The 14,333-nt window shown below is 33.9% G+C and overlaps 1 protein-coding gene across 3 annotated transcripts in view; it reads left to right on the top strand.

The window, feature by feature from the left end:
- The window catches only part of LOC140440241 (uncharacterized MFS-type transporter C09D4.1-like), a 45,248-nt gene extending 31,226 nt beyond the window's left edge, over positions 1–14,022 (top strand). For 2 of the 3 annotated variants that reach the window (XM_072530607.1, XM_072530609.1), the window contains exons 5-9: positions 2,801–2,938; positions 5,145–5,353; positions 8,155–8,261; positions 11,274–11,384; positions 13,049–14,022. In XM_072530607.1, the coding sequence (XP_072386708.1) occupies positions 2,801–2,938; positions 5,145–5,353; positions 8,155–8,261; positions 11,274–11,384; positions 13,049–13,343 (860 nt within the window). In that variant the 3' untranslated portion in view covers positions 13,344–14,022. The remainder of the gene's footprint in view (positions 1–2,800; positions 2,939–5,144; positions 5,354–8,154; positions 8,262–11,273; positions 11,385–13,048) is intronic. The other variant, XM_072530610.1, reaches the window with a different exon arrangement.
- Positions 14,023–14,333: the final 311 nt, after the last annotated feature.

The following is a 14,333-nucleotide window of genomic DNA, read 5'->3' as shown; positions in this document are numbered from 1 at the left end:
CACAAAAATATTATTTAAGGTTTTTATTTGCCAAAAAAAGGTTTAGATATCAATGAAACAAACAAAATATCTATTATTAAAATAAACTGTACTAGGAAAGATCAATGTTAAAATATATCATGTCTTTATATCTGGCACTTTGATCTGTCAAAGGATTTGGTAACCTTACAATCGCTTCTTCGTATGTTACAAATGCTGGCGGCTCTTCAATAACTATAAACCGGTTGGAAGCAACTTGCTTTTTCAAAAATTTCACGTTGGTTTTTATGGTTTTATTTGGGATGGAGATACGTAATCTTTCTTGTGCTCGCTTTGAACTAGAGTGTCGGGCTGTGACAATGCAGAGAGGCTGAATTGCGATGACACCTCCACATTTTGATTGGGATTGGGATCTTTTGATGTTGAAGGAATCATTCTGTCTGTTACAAACGAGCATAGAAAGTCTTCTTTACCAAAAATATTTTTATCCAATGGCCAAATTCCAGTGCAACGAAATCCAGATTTTATGTTGGAAGGAGCTGCAGATCGATCCCAAGCTTTCATACATATTGGTGCAAGGTCATAAATTGATAATGCCTTCCCTGGATGAGAGAGCATGCAGTCATCTGCTCCTTGATTGAAACACCTTTTAAATGGTCCAAAACAGTCCTATCTAATGGTTGCAATTGGATGTGTGGGGTGGAAGAGTTAGAATTGTAATTCCATTATCTTCGCGGTAATCAATAGCAGAAACAGATAAATGGGATTCATGATTATCCATTAATAAAATAACTTGGCTCTATGTTTGTCAAGTTTTTCCCTTGGAAACACTCACACTGGTGGAAGTGCTGTTCAATTCGCTCCAATAATACCCAACTTGAGTAATCAGTTCTCCTCTCTCACGCGACACTACATCTACCAACCTGATGCTGACCTTTAATAGCAACTACTTTTTGAGTTGTGCCTTTTTAGAATATCCTCTAACTTACCTTGAAATTTACCGACTGTAGATTTATTGAAGGATAGTTTAGATTGTCGACTTCAAAAACCTGCAAACCAGTCCTTTCCAGCCGATTTGTTTACTTTCCAAGGCTCTGGAAACTTGACTTCATTTTTTTCGGCAAATTCGTATATATAATATAATACGTAATAACCATGGTACATATTAGAACATCTCTTAAAGTACAACGCAAGGAAGGCTTCCATTTCATTAGAAAACACTTGGCATGTGACAAAATGTAGAGAGAATGTCGTATTGTCAATTCCTACTTATCTAGCTTCCTTTACATATAAAGCTAGTTTTAATTTTTTAACTTCATGCTGTTGAGCGCTTTTTCTGATAGAAAACTTTCCAGATAAAACATCAGCTGTTGCACTTGGCATGGCTTCTTCGGGAAATCGTCTTCAGTTAGTCGCTTATATTTACACGACATGTTTTTTGTAACAATTTTATAAATTAGGGAGGGTTTGGATACTTGTGGGATGGTTTGGACAGGTGTCCATACCCTCCCTCAAGACAGTTGAGATAAATAAATACAAAATTTATTAAAGCATTTTTTTATATCGTAAAAATAACAACAAACTTTCATTATTTACTTTTTGTGGTCTTTGAGTTTGGTTTTCACATATCCAGTGTGGATTTAAATCACTTCAATACCTTATATTCTGGCGATTTACATTCCCACACAGTGTAAATATTGTTTTGTCGGAAAAACATATCTTGTTAACGAAATTCTGGTCAGTTATAATTTTATTCATCATTACCTCACTAAACTGTAATCTACGGTCGTAGCCATCTTCATTTTATTCTTGCAATAACTGGATATTGTAGGGTTTAAATGAATTCGATCTTTTATATTAAAAACCATCTTGATTGTAGAGATTTTAAAAACACATAAGACAACTGTCAGCTTTAGTTATTGATACAATTTATTTTACAAAACTTTTCAAAAAAAAGTCAAGTTATTGTTAGTTTTATGAATTAATGTCAAAGTCAGAATTCTATATTACTGAATTACCTCAAAACTATTTGGTACTAGGAAGTTTTATTTATTTAAGACTTTTATGACAGATAAAATACCAAGTGTTACATATGGTTGAACTCGTATTGAAGTAAGGATTCCGGAAAATGATTCCTAATGATATCGGAAAAATAGTAAATCTAGCAACATTGCAAGCATCGAATTTGAAATCCCCATATTGCAAAATAGGCGTACCCCGATTCTTGTTTAAGATTATATATTAACTAATATAATCTAACTAACTTTGCAGAAAAGTCATCCACAGCTTTGAAAGAATGTTATTTTTCTTTTAGACTTTGTCACCTACAAATCTTACATCACATCTACGTAAATTGTAGCGTTTGGTGTTTGTAATGACGTATCCTCTTCCAAGGGCGCCGCCAGGATTATTTTCAGGGATTATACTTCCTTTCACTCCGCTACCGGCTCCCATATCCTCTTCTGAACTTCGTTAAAGATGGGAGAAATATTATCCAAGGGTTCGGGATCGAAAACTTTATTGTTCATACCAATAACATGTTACTTTGATAGCACCAAAAATTCTAGAACGTTTCTAGAATGTTTCTAGAACGTTTCACGAATGTTAAAAATGAAGAAGAAAATTGTGTCACTTCATGTTTAGCTAGACGAATACCTTGAGCCAATTCGGACCATCCATTTAAGAGACAATTATGCATTTCCAGACTTTTGTCCTCTCTGTATATTTATTTTTCCTTATTTTGGTTGTAATAATGTTGATTTTTTGATAACTTATCAAGGGGACGTAGTAATATAAGAAAAATAAATTTTGTGTATTTTAGGATCTGCTATTGGAGCTATTATACCCCCGTTTATGGTGGTGAAAGGAGAAAATAAAGATGAAACCGGAGATGGAATTTTTGACATGACTTTGTATAATGCCATCGCTGGCGTTGTAATTTTAATACTAGTAATTGTATGTAAGTACATTATTGATGAGTTTAACTATATCTAGTATTCGTACTTACATGATAAACTGTATTTCGGTTTTCTGGAGTATGTATTTTGATATTAAGGAAGTCACAAAATATCTAAAATCTTTCGACATCAACATATTAATGGGAGATTGGAATGCTGAAGTGGACGCAGGAAAGTCGACTCCATCGTTTGTCCATATGGTCTGGGAACGAGGAACGAACGAAAAAAAGCTTTGTTGTATTCTGCCATGACAATAGTATGATGTTTTTTAACACTTGGTTTAAACTACCTAAAAGACTCATCTATATATGGACGTTTTCTCAAGGCTACGAAGGAAATATTGTGAGAAACCAAATAGATAATTTTACAATTAATAATAGGTTTTGGTATGGCATTCTAAACGTCAAAACATACCCAAGTTACGACATAAATTTGGACCACATTCCACTAGCTTCAACTATGAGAATTAAACTTAAAATCGAAAAACCCATTAAAAATCTAAATCACATAATGCTCTGCCAACCCAAGATAACAAAAGCTATACAGAAAAGGTAGATACACTTTTTCTTCGTTAAGTGCCATCTTGAAATCGGAGGTTAGATATCGCCATCACACATTTACTCTATCTGCCTCTGTTATGAAGAGTTCTTTTACGCATATTATTCAAATATGCCAAAAAAGAAATTTGTATGAATCTTTTTCTTCTTCTTCTTTAAGTGCCATCTCCGCGACGAAGGTTGGCAATCATCATGGCTATTCTGACCTTCGAGGCAGCTGCTCTGAACAATTGCCTTGAGCTGCAACCAAACCACTCTCTCGGGTTCTTCAACCAGGAAACGCGTCTTCTTCCTACGCTTCTCCTACCCTCTACTTTTCCTTGAATTATGAGTCTCAAGATGTATCTTTCGCCTCTCATCACATGTTCGAGATATTGCAATTTCCTTTTTTTATTGTATTTTCCATTTCCCTCTATCTGCCTATTCTCCTTAACACTTCTGTATTCGTGAGTCTATTTACCCATGGAATTCTTAACAATCTTCTAAATGTCCACATTTCAAACGCGTTAAGTCGATTTATTGTATTCCGGTTTAATGTCCATCATTCAGCTCCATAGTAAAGTACACTGTGTACATAGCATTTAATTAGCCTTATTCTGAGGGCCAATGTCAGATCTTTGCTGCATAAAATCTTTTTCATTTTCACGAAGTTGGAACGTGCTTTTTCAATTCTGACTCTTATTTCTGCAGTATAATCGTTACTTTCTGTGATTATCGTTCCCAAGTAAGTATATCTTTTTACTCTCTCAATCTGCTGGCCGCCTACCGTTAATATTTCGTTTGTATTGTTGCTCTTGCTAATTCATTGCTAAGTGTTCCAAGTTGTCGGCTATTATGACTGTATCGTCGGCATACCTAATGTTGTGATGAATCTTTTGATGATATCAAAATTCATTTCCCAAGAAAAATATACTCTAAAATTGAACTTTTTTGAACTAACTACCAATAAATAAAATGATTTGATGTGTAGATTGTACATAAAGGAACCTCTTAGCTTCATATACCTTTCGACACCACAACGCGAATAATCTTTTGTGAATAATCTTACTTTATTTGTGGCTTTTGGATACGCCAACGCCTGCTATTGGACCTCTTTTGGATCGATGCATTACCTCTCTGCACCGTTCATGCTGGCTTGTTTGATCTTTTTTGGTTGTTCTACTAGTTCCTCTTTATCTTTGAAATTAAGAAAACTAAAGAAACATAGGTGCCACATAATACCAGGAGTTGACTTGTCCTTAGCTTTCACTTGTTCGTGTTTACTTCACAGAATTAGCGACCACGGCCGAGTAAAAAAGCCCCGAACATCTCCACCACGACAAGGTCTCACGACTCTCGGAGGGTTTAACTCGATTTGGTGGAGTTTTGAAGTTTGGTTAAAAACCAATAACCAAAAAAGCTTTACAAATTCTGATTCCCTTTTCCAACTTCCGATTTTTGCGAAACTGAATTCAGTTACATATATTGCTATGGCTCATAGCTTTAAAATTGGTCTGTCCACTTCAAAAGCTTCTTAGTTTTTCCTTTTTCTTCCAAAAAATATATTTCCTTCCTCTCCTTCTATAAGGTCATAATTTCCGCAGTGGTTCTACTTTTACATACTTTAAATTATATAAATATTTTATTGTATCTATATTGTATGTTGTTTTAGTTTTTAGAGCCAGACCAAAATTACCACCTAGTCAATCTCAGTTACAACTTTTGACTCTTGACGAAGAAAAGTCGAGTTTCTGGAAGGATTGTAAACTTTTAATGAAAGACACGAATTATATATTAGTTTTAATGTCATTTGGAATTATAAATGGTCTATGGAATGCGTTTGGTATTGTTATTAATACATTTTATATAACTTACTTTCCCGTAAGTATTGTCGTATTTATTAGTAAATTGTTTTATTAAATGCTTTTATTAGGTATACAGATGATTACAGACAATTATTAAGAGCACAATAATTAGAAATTAGTGTTCAGATAGCAAAAGTAACCAAAATCTACCCTACAGAACCCTGAACACGATCAGAACACAAAAAACATAAAATATTGCGCATTAAAGACGAAATGGACAATTAATAATCGAAAGAAAACAAATACTTAAAATATGGAAATAAGACTTTGAAGAACTAAAGAACAAAATAATATATAGAAAGATATCACAGAAAACTCAATAAACGAGGAAGAACTAGAAGAAGCGATAGAAATGGAATGAAGTAATCGGAAATATATTGGTGAGAAGATAAGTGACATGGACCGACGCAAGGATGTTAACACCAAACCGCAAATAATGGAAGAAGTTTGTTCAGAAGTAAAGTAAATCTTACACCATTATATGGTAAAATGGTTTGTGATTATATATATACAATATATTAATTATATAAATATATTTTACTGGTTAAGGACTTTTCCCGTTGGGTCGCTAGGCTAAAACGGGTCGGTATAGCGGAAAATTTTAGAAAATCGAGCCGATCGGCCCTCCCTCTTAACAATGCTGGATCCGCCACTGCTATAGATTTTGAAGAAAGTAAGAAAGATGTGTCTTAATTAGAGGAGTGGTTTATAATAATAATGGTCTCCCTTCATACCGCTAGTGTGACTTTGGGATTATAGCAGTAGTAGTATAGTCCTATTATTACTTCTGGTTTTAGCCAAGGTACTCATTTTATTCAAGCTGAGTTGATCTAAGGCCTGTAGATATGTATGTAAAAATATCTAGATGATTTCACCAGTGCTGGGGATTGATCCCCGGCCTTCTACGTGAAAGTCAGATACTCTGCCGCTTGAGCTTTTCGGTCCAGTGGAGAAGTATTATGTTTATAGAGTAGTACAAATGAATAGTAGAGAAAATCTTGTAACAAAGAGAAAAGTAGATGACCGTAGACTAAGAATAAGATCAGAGACAATTCACATATCCCAAAACAAATTAAAATAAGCTGATAGTACAGTATCCTTATAGTTTCAAAGGCTGATGGAACACGTGAAAGATCGATTATATTATTTTATGTTAAATGGACCTTTTACTGTTGCAAAACGACAAATTTTCCCTTGAAAATTTGTTACAAGAAAGAAAGAACAGCTTCGAATCAAAAACTGAATCCTCTTCTTTTTAAAGCTGAGTGAAACTCATACTAAAACTATAACTAAGCCAAGCGAGTCTCCTTATTCCAATACTACACTTGCCGTTTAGCTGTCCCTCCATTATTAGTATCCATTTCTGGTTTTTCTTAAGATATGTCCAAAGTACTTCAGTTTTTTTCTTTTTCATTGTTCGCAATTATTTCGCAGTTATTCCTTCACAACACTTCTTCGTTTATAATGCAGTATATCCATGGTATCGTAATATTCTATGACACCACCATTCGAATACTTCTAATTTATGTAAGTCTGATTTTTTCAACGTTCATGCTTATACATACGATAATGTGGAGAGCGCAGCATCGTAATAACTTGTTCTCAAGATTAGTGTTTTATTTGTTGTATCCTTCTCTGTCGGATCTTGGGTTCTGATCACGATGATCAATAATTTGGTGATTTCTGTTTATCGCAGTCGTAATGATATATTACTAGGGACAATTAATTGAGATTATTTCCTTTACCTTTCTCAATATAGGAAGATTATTTAAAGAGATCTTGCTCTTCCTACTCAGCATATGAAAACGGTATTTTCGCCATGCAATTAAAGTGTCAAATAATCTGTGTGTATGATACATGTTCATTCCATTTTTCATGAATCCTATTGTGAATTACTTTGAGCAATAGGGGGTTCCTTACACTCATAATTCTATAGTTATTAAAGTTTTTCACGTTGGATGTTTTTAAATCTTTATTGTTGAGAAATTTTACCTGTATTACAGTTGTCGTCGGCTCGACGGCATCGTTGGAGCTCTGGCATTCTTATTTAAAGGTTTTTCTACGTATTTTCACCAGTTATCCATTTTATCTTTGATAGCTATTATTGGCTTTTTGTGATTGTCTGTTCGGCATCCAGCTTTTAGAATCTATAGAGAACTATTTTTATATAAATTGAACGTATCGTGTCTTGTAATCTTCCTATTTCATCAAAGTTTTCCCATAGTAATATTTGTTTGACTTCTTTGATGTCATTTTTTATTTGTTTACTGAGTGTGTTGTAAGTTTTAGTTCCTTTAGCGCTGCGTGTCTTTTCCATCATATCTAAAATTTCGTCTCTCTTTCATACTTTCTTTTTAGTTATTTGTAGTCGTAGATATTGTTCTACGACTACAAACAAGTAAGTTTAAGTACTACAAGAAGTGAATGAACATAGGTTCATTATAGTACTAAAACTTTTTTAAAGTGATGTTTTCTCGTGCCCAGTTAGAGTCCCTCGTAGGTATATAATTTTGTATTTTGTCTTTCAGAGTCTCATCCTTTAGACGTCTCTTGTTGTATTTTTTAATATTTAACATTAAATAGGAAAAACAATCTGCAAACATTTCGGGCACTTTATGATATAACTTTAACACTATTCCAAATGAAATGCAAGGAAAGATTGAAGGAAGAAAGGATTCTGGTCATAGTAAATAGTCGCGGATGAGAAATTTGACATTTTTTGACTGTAGCTCAAATGGATAATTTGGATTAATGATAAATAGCAGCATACTAACAGGAAGATTTTAACAATAATTTATTAGTTTTATTTATTTTTAGAATGGTGAAACTGACATAGGTATAATATCCCTAATAGCAATCATTTCTGGCGGTTGTGTGGGAAGTGTGATATTTGGTTATATCTTAGATAAGACGCACGCCTTCAAGTAAGTTAATATTTTTATTTATTATTAATCTACATTTTAACAGTAACGTTTTCAAAATATGTTGCCAAATTAACAAGGATGATCCAAAAACTACTAGCTATAACAAAGAATACTTAATTTTTTTTGCAAAAAAACCAACAAAATTCCAAATCAGGATTATCTTTCCTGGTATCTTTCTCAGTTGTTTCATTTCTGCTGCATTTATAGTACTTTTTTTTCTTTTATTTGTAACCCAAACCTTTGAAATATTTCTCTTCGCGCCAATGATGTAAAGTCAACAAATGTGTTTATGGTTTCTTTTTGACTGATTGCACAGCAAACGAACAAAAAAAATTGAAACCCAAGTCTCACTTGCATATAAAAGTGTTGGTATTGTAATTCCGTTAATGTAATTTAGTTTTCTAGTAAATTTCGTTTTATTTCCAATACCGTATTATTTATTGCATAGTATATTCTCGATTTTTTGTCCCATCTACAATCCATTGTTTGATAGTATCGTACCCAGGTACTCGTAGGCTGTCTACATATCTAATTCTGGTCCTTTACAGAACACTCGGGTTTCATCCCCAATATTCTTCTCCTCGTGACCTATTTTCATGGTGTCACAGCAATAAAACACTGAAAACATTTGTTTCCAACTACTGGTATATTTTACTGGTATACTGGTATGCTTTACACGAACTAACAGACAACTTGGCCAATTCTTATCTTATATTAATTCACTCCATAGTCATATTGAATTTGCAATAGAAAAAGAACAAAACCAATCTACAAATTTTCTATATTTAAACATTATCAGACTTAAAAATAAACATGACTTTAGGCTCAAATAAACATTGAGCAATTACTGGGCTGGAGATAGGGTATGTAAACCAACCGAATCGTTTGTGAACTGCCACTCTTGTTTTGGTTGGAGAGCTGAGTTGTAAGTAAGTGAATAAAGGAGGGACTGGAAGGGGTAACTACAATGAAAGAAAACAAAAAAATACTTACAGAGATTTCCTGGGCATTAAAACACAAGAAGGTTCCTAAACTATTTGAAAAGGACGTTTACAAGAATTCTCTTGCTGGATAGGAAGAAAGGCTTTTCTTTCCTATATAATATTAAAGGATGAAAATCCTAGTTTAGAGAGAAACATTACATATTTATAATAACAAATATGTCGGCTTTGAAGAACTACACGCCGGGCGCCGCAAGCTATTTCTTCCGAATCAAAATCTTAACCTTCACTTAAGCTCTACATTTAACTGCTACGTCACTTTATACTAGATTTCCATGACAAAAACGAATAACAAACAACAATAACGAATTCGAAAAAGAAAAATCCGGACTAAACAATGAAACCAACTCCTATCGTGGTCTATTGCACAGTGATGTCATAATCTCTCCGCATCACTTTTTCCACCAACCTTAGTGGATATTTATTTGACGCGCAATATTAACCGGCATCACGATCAAAGAAATACCAAAGAAATACGCATCTGTGTTATATAAACAAACTTAAAATGTTTATATTATCAATCTCAGTGACGCGAAAAGACTGAAAATATTTTTTGATGTTTTAATACATACGAAAGGAAATAAAAATGCTACATCCCATCCTATAAAACATAAATTGGTAGCCTATCATAGTATGTTACATAGATTAATAGAAATTCTCTTGACAAAAAACAACTTCGAGATAAAATTGAATATCATTAGACAAATAGCAGTAAAATACATTACAATTAGACAACAATTAGAATACAAATATTGCACTGGGCCGGACATGTGATAAGAATGGGAGAGGATAGGCTACCATAAAGAGCACTGAATGCTAGAATACAGGGAAAGAAACCGATTGGAAAGCCACGAAAGCGCTAGAAAGACACAGTAAACAGCGCCGCACAAGCCCTTTTAGGAGTCCGTGTATGGAGAAGATCAGCCACAGACAAGTAAGGGTGGAGGCAAAACATAAATTCAATTTGGGCTGTAGTGCCGTAGAAGAAGAAGAAGTAAACAATAGCTACAAAGAGACAGAGACAAAACCTAGAACAAACAACAACTTAAGCAAATATATTAGGAACAACAAGAGCCGAAAGAAAAAGCACTGACACAGTGGTATATACAAACTTACATGTGATAACTGCCCAAAAACTTACATCGGTCAAACGGGCAGAACCTTTAACAAACGGATAGTAGAACATAAAATGGCTTTCAATAATAGAAAAACATTATTTTAATAACCAATTTCAATTTCTTCACATTCAAAATGAACGCCTTAAGCTATCATTATTGACCAGAATCTATGGAAATTAACATATTAAAAAATACAGATATAATTCTGAATGACCAACTTGATACAAACAGTTCTCCCCTCCCCAACTTATTTAGTTAAAGACTATAAGGTGTTAGACGCATAACAAAAATAGCTCACTTGAGAAAGGCACTCTGCGGAAACAGCTGTAGTGATGGTAAATTATTACAAAATTTGTGGAAGTGTTGGAAACAAAAGTTTTTAGTATTTTATTGTTAGATAAAATGAACTTCCATCAAGTAACGGTCGAATCCATCACACATTTGTTAACGGTTCAGAAATTTGTCATTAAAACATTTATTTACAACTAATTAGTTTAATACTCGCTGTTTATTTTTTCTCCTTTTCCAAGTAGTCACTCACGACAAATTTATTGCGTCCCAAAACAGAATTGCCATATTTTTTCTGTGGACAAAATCGTTTTGACTGTTTTGGACGTATATATATATATGTTTCGAAAGGTTTCCTCGGTTAGTACAATAAAAATCTAGGACTAAGATTAATCCTATTATAAGAATTAATATTAAACTTAACAGTCTTCCGGGTTAAATCGCGTCGATTATCATCGCGCCGAGCTTTCGACATTATCTTCGGTGTCTTCTTCAGGGCTTCCGAGGTATCAGTCTCCCGAGCCCCCAGACACTACTACGCTGATCATTAAAGTAATGCATTAGTTATATACATAATGCTAATTTAAATATTTTTACTTTTTCAGGACAACAAGTTTTGTCGTTGCTGTATGCGTATCGGTAACTTATATTTTTAACGTGCTCTCTATGGTATTGCAAATTAGAGTCGCCACCTACTTCGCTATACCTATTTTTGGGTAAGTAAGGTGATTTTAGCATAAGGTACTTAGGTTCATAAATAAATTCAAAGAAGATTGTAATTTAAATATATTTCATTAACGTTGCATTACAACAGCTACTTTATAGGTCCTGAAATTGTTTTCTTGTTACAGATATTTGTAGTTAAATATTGTATTTATATGGGATTAAGCCTTAATTGATTGTAACGAAAATTATACTTTACATTTGTTTTTGCCGTTTAGGATTCTACTCCGGAGATCGTTTAAAAAAAAGCAGTTAAGATATTTATTGTTTTACCATTTTGACAACTCTGACTTGACCTCGAACTTATAGGCTGTTTGTCTGCAAGATTGTATACTTTTCCAGCGAAATTTATCTTGTGTTCGGATCAAGGCTTTTTCCGGTAACGGATGGTGCTTTTTGAGACTCACATGGCCGGTGAGTGTCACTACACTACAAGTATATTGTAGCTAATCCTTTCCTGGCAAGTATGACACTGTTATGTTCCGTCAGTCTGTCGAGTTTTTCTGCCGAGAGTCCACCTTAAGACTTCTAATGGCATATAAATGGTTACATGTCTACCACTACTGAATATACCTTATCCTTATGTAGTTTTAGATCGGTCTGTATACCATGTATAAACCTGCAGCCTGTAATTTGCGTACCATATGATCAGAAGTCATTTGTTATAGAAAACGGCGTCATCGAAGCAGTGAATGAATTTGTATACCTGGGAGTCTCTTTAACAAAAAATAATAAAAACAGGATGTTTCAAAAGAAAAATACTAATGAGAATCTATGGAGCAGTGAATGACAATGGAGTGTGGAGAAGACGATACAACTTCGAACTATAGGTATAGAATATACCAGGAACCTGATATCGTAAAACATATTAAAATAGGACGTCTGAGGTGGACAGGGCATGTAATGCGAATGGAACGAAATGATCCAGCTAGAAAAATGCTCCTTGATGGACCCATTGGTCAGAGAAAAAGAGGAACACCCAGAACAAGGTTCCTTGATAACATCGATGAAGACATGAGAAATATGGGAATACGTGCTTGGCGGAGAAAGGCGATGGATAGGGACGACTGGAGAGAAATTCTGGAGAAGGCTAGGATCCACGCAGGGTTGTAAAGCCAGAATGATAATGATGATCAGAAGTCAGAAGATCAGATAATTTCATTTGTGAAGTAGTATGTCCTAATATAACCAAAACGTTGCGCGTTGTTCAGATTTTCGCGCAATCTTTAATATCTCATTCTCATCTCCCACATATAATGAAGTGCAGAGAAGGGAGACCCAGTGGGGCCTTCATAGCTGTTGTTGGAGTACTCCTCACAGCGGCTGAAATTCCAAGCTAAGCAAGGTGTACATCTTGCTTGGTTTGAAGATGATACTGTTTGCTGTTACTGCATACTTGTCGTTGTGGAGTCTAGCTATCATCCATTACCAGATTTTACAAGAGAGGAGATAAGACTTCTAAAGCGGATAGTCTCTGGCTACTTGTACTCATACTGTCTATCTATCTGCAGCGTTTTTCGTCTATACATATTTCCTCTTTTTGACGAATCACCATTCAGAGAATAAATATTTCGTCTTTTACTAGATATATTTTGAAATTGGTTAGAAATTTTTATGCATGTTTAAAAAAACTATAATTTTATTATTTTATTTTCAGGTTCTTCACAGCCAGTACCTTATTAATGGCCTTTGAATTCGCCATTGAATTGACGTACCCAATTCCAGAATCAGTGAGTTGTTCGGTGGTAAACGCGTTCATTTTCCTCTTCGCCATCATCGGAACGTTTATAATAGAAACACTTATAGACGCTATTGGACACGTCGGCACTCACATAACTATCTTCGTCATCTTTGTTATTTGCACATTTATGATGTTGTTCATAAAGGGGCGTCTAAAAAGAAGGGAGGCTAATTTAAGTCAAGGACAAACGGAAAATGGTGTAATAAACTAAAGGAAAACGTAATGATTAAAAAAATAAGAGAAAAACCTTTTTAGATATTATATTATACAGAACAAGAAGTAACAAATATATTGTTTGAATACATTTCTTATAACTTCTAAGCACTTACTTCCCGTTGACGGTTAATTAAATAAAAATCACTTAGAAATAAGTGGGTGGGATAAGGAGGAGATGTATATGATAACAATCAAACCATTATTAAATAAGGGCTATTAGAATTACGTTTTTGCATTAAAAATAATTGTTTTAAAATTGTGAACTTCAATCAGTTACAATTAACCGTCTGGAAGAAGTTTCGTTATCTCTAATCCCACTTTTTTTTGGCTCCTTATCTTCGTTCGTTAGGTAATTGGTAGTCTGGACGACTCATAAACTGAACAGTTATATTGAACAAACAATCATGAACTTTTCACGTTTTACTAAATATCAACAAGTTTTACTATTTTACATAAGAAGAATGATTTAAAAACAAACGTTTCTAAATCTTGTTTTTATTCCAAAAACAAATAAAAAAACTCTTTTTTACTCTCTACAGCACAAAAACTGACTATATTCGAAGTCTTGTATAACACTTTTTTAACTTAGATATGAAATCTCAAAAAAGCTATTAACATAAAACGTTGTTTTTGCAGATAATCTATTTTGTTAGAATTTTTAATAAAATCTTTACAAATATGAAACTTGTGTTTCTTCCTCCCTTTCCGTTTCAGTCAAATCAGTCAGTATGTTTAACGAATTTGCGACTGTTTTGGATTATCGTTAGACACTCAACATCTAATGGTTCACTCTAATATACAGCAGCGTAAGAAATACTAAAGTAAATTGCTCTAGTATTTATAGTCGTCGTTGACCCCAGAGAGTTGACCCCAAAAATTATACGAACAAGCTGAATTTTGCCGAGAATATTAATTTTGGGACCCCAAAAAAGATGCAAAAAAGTTTACCACTTTTACCCACGGGTTTCTCCCTAAACACCCCCTT

Source organism: Diabrotica undecimpunctata, chromosome 4, assembly GCF_040954645.1.
Source record: "Diabrotica undecimpunctata isolate CICGRU chromosome 4, icDiaUnde3, whole genome shotgun sequence".
NCBI classification, from domain to species: Eukaryota; Metazoa; Arthropoda; class Insecta; order Coleoptera; family Chrysomelidae; genus Diabrotica; species Diabrotica undecimpunctata.
The sequence above is the reverse complement of the archived record's forward strand: the minus strand, read 5'-3'. Positions and strand labels throughout refer to the sequence as shown.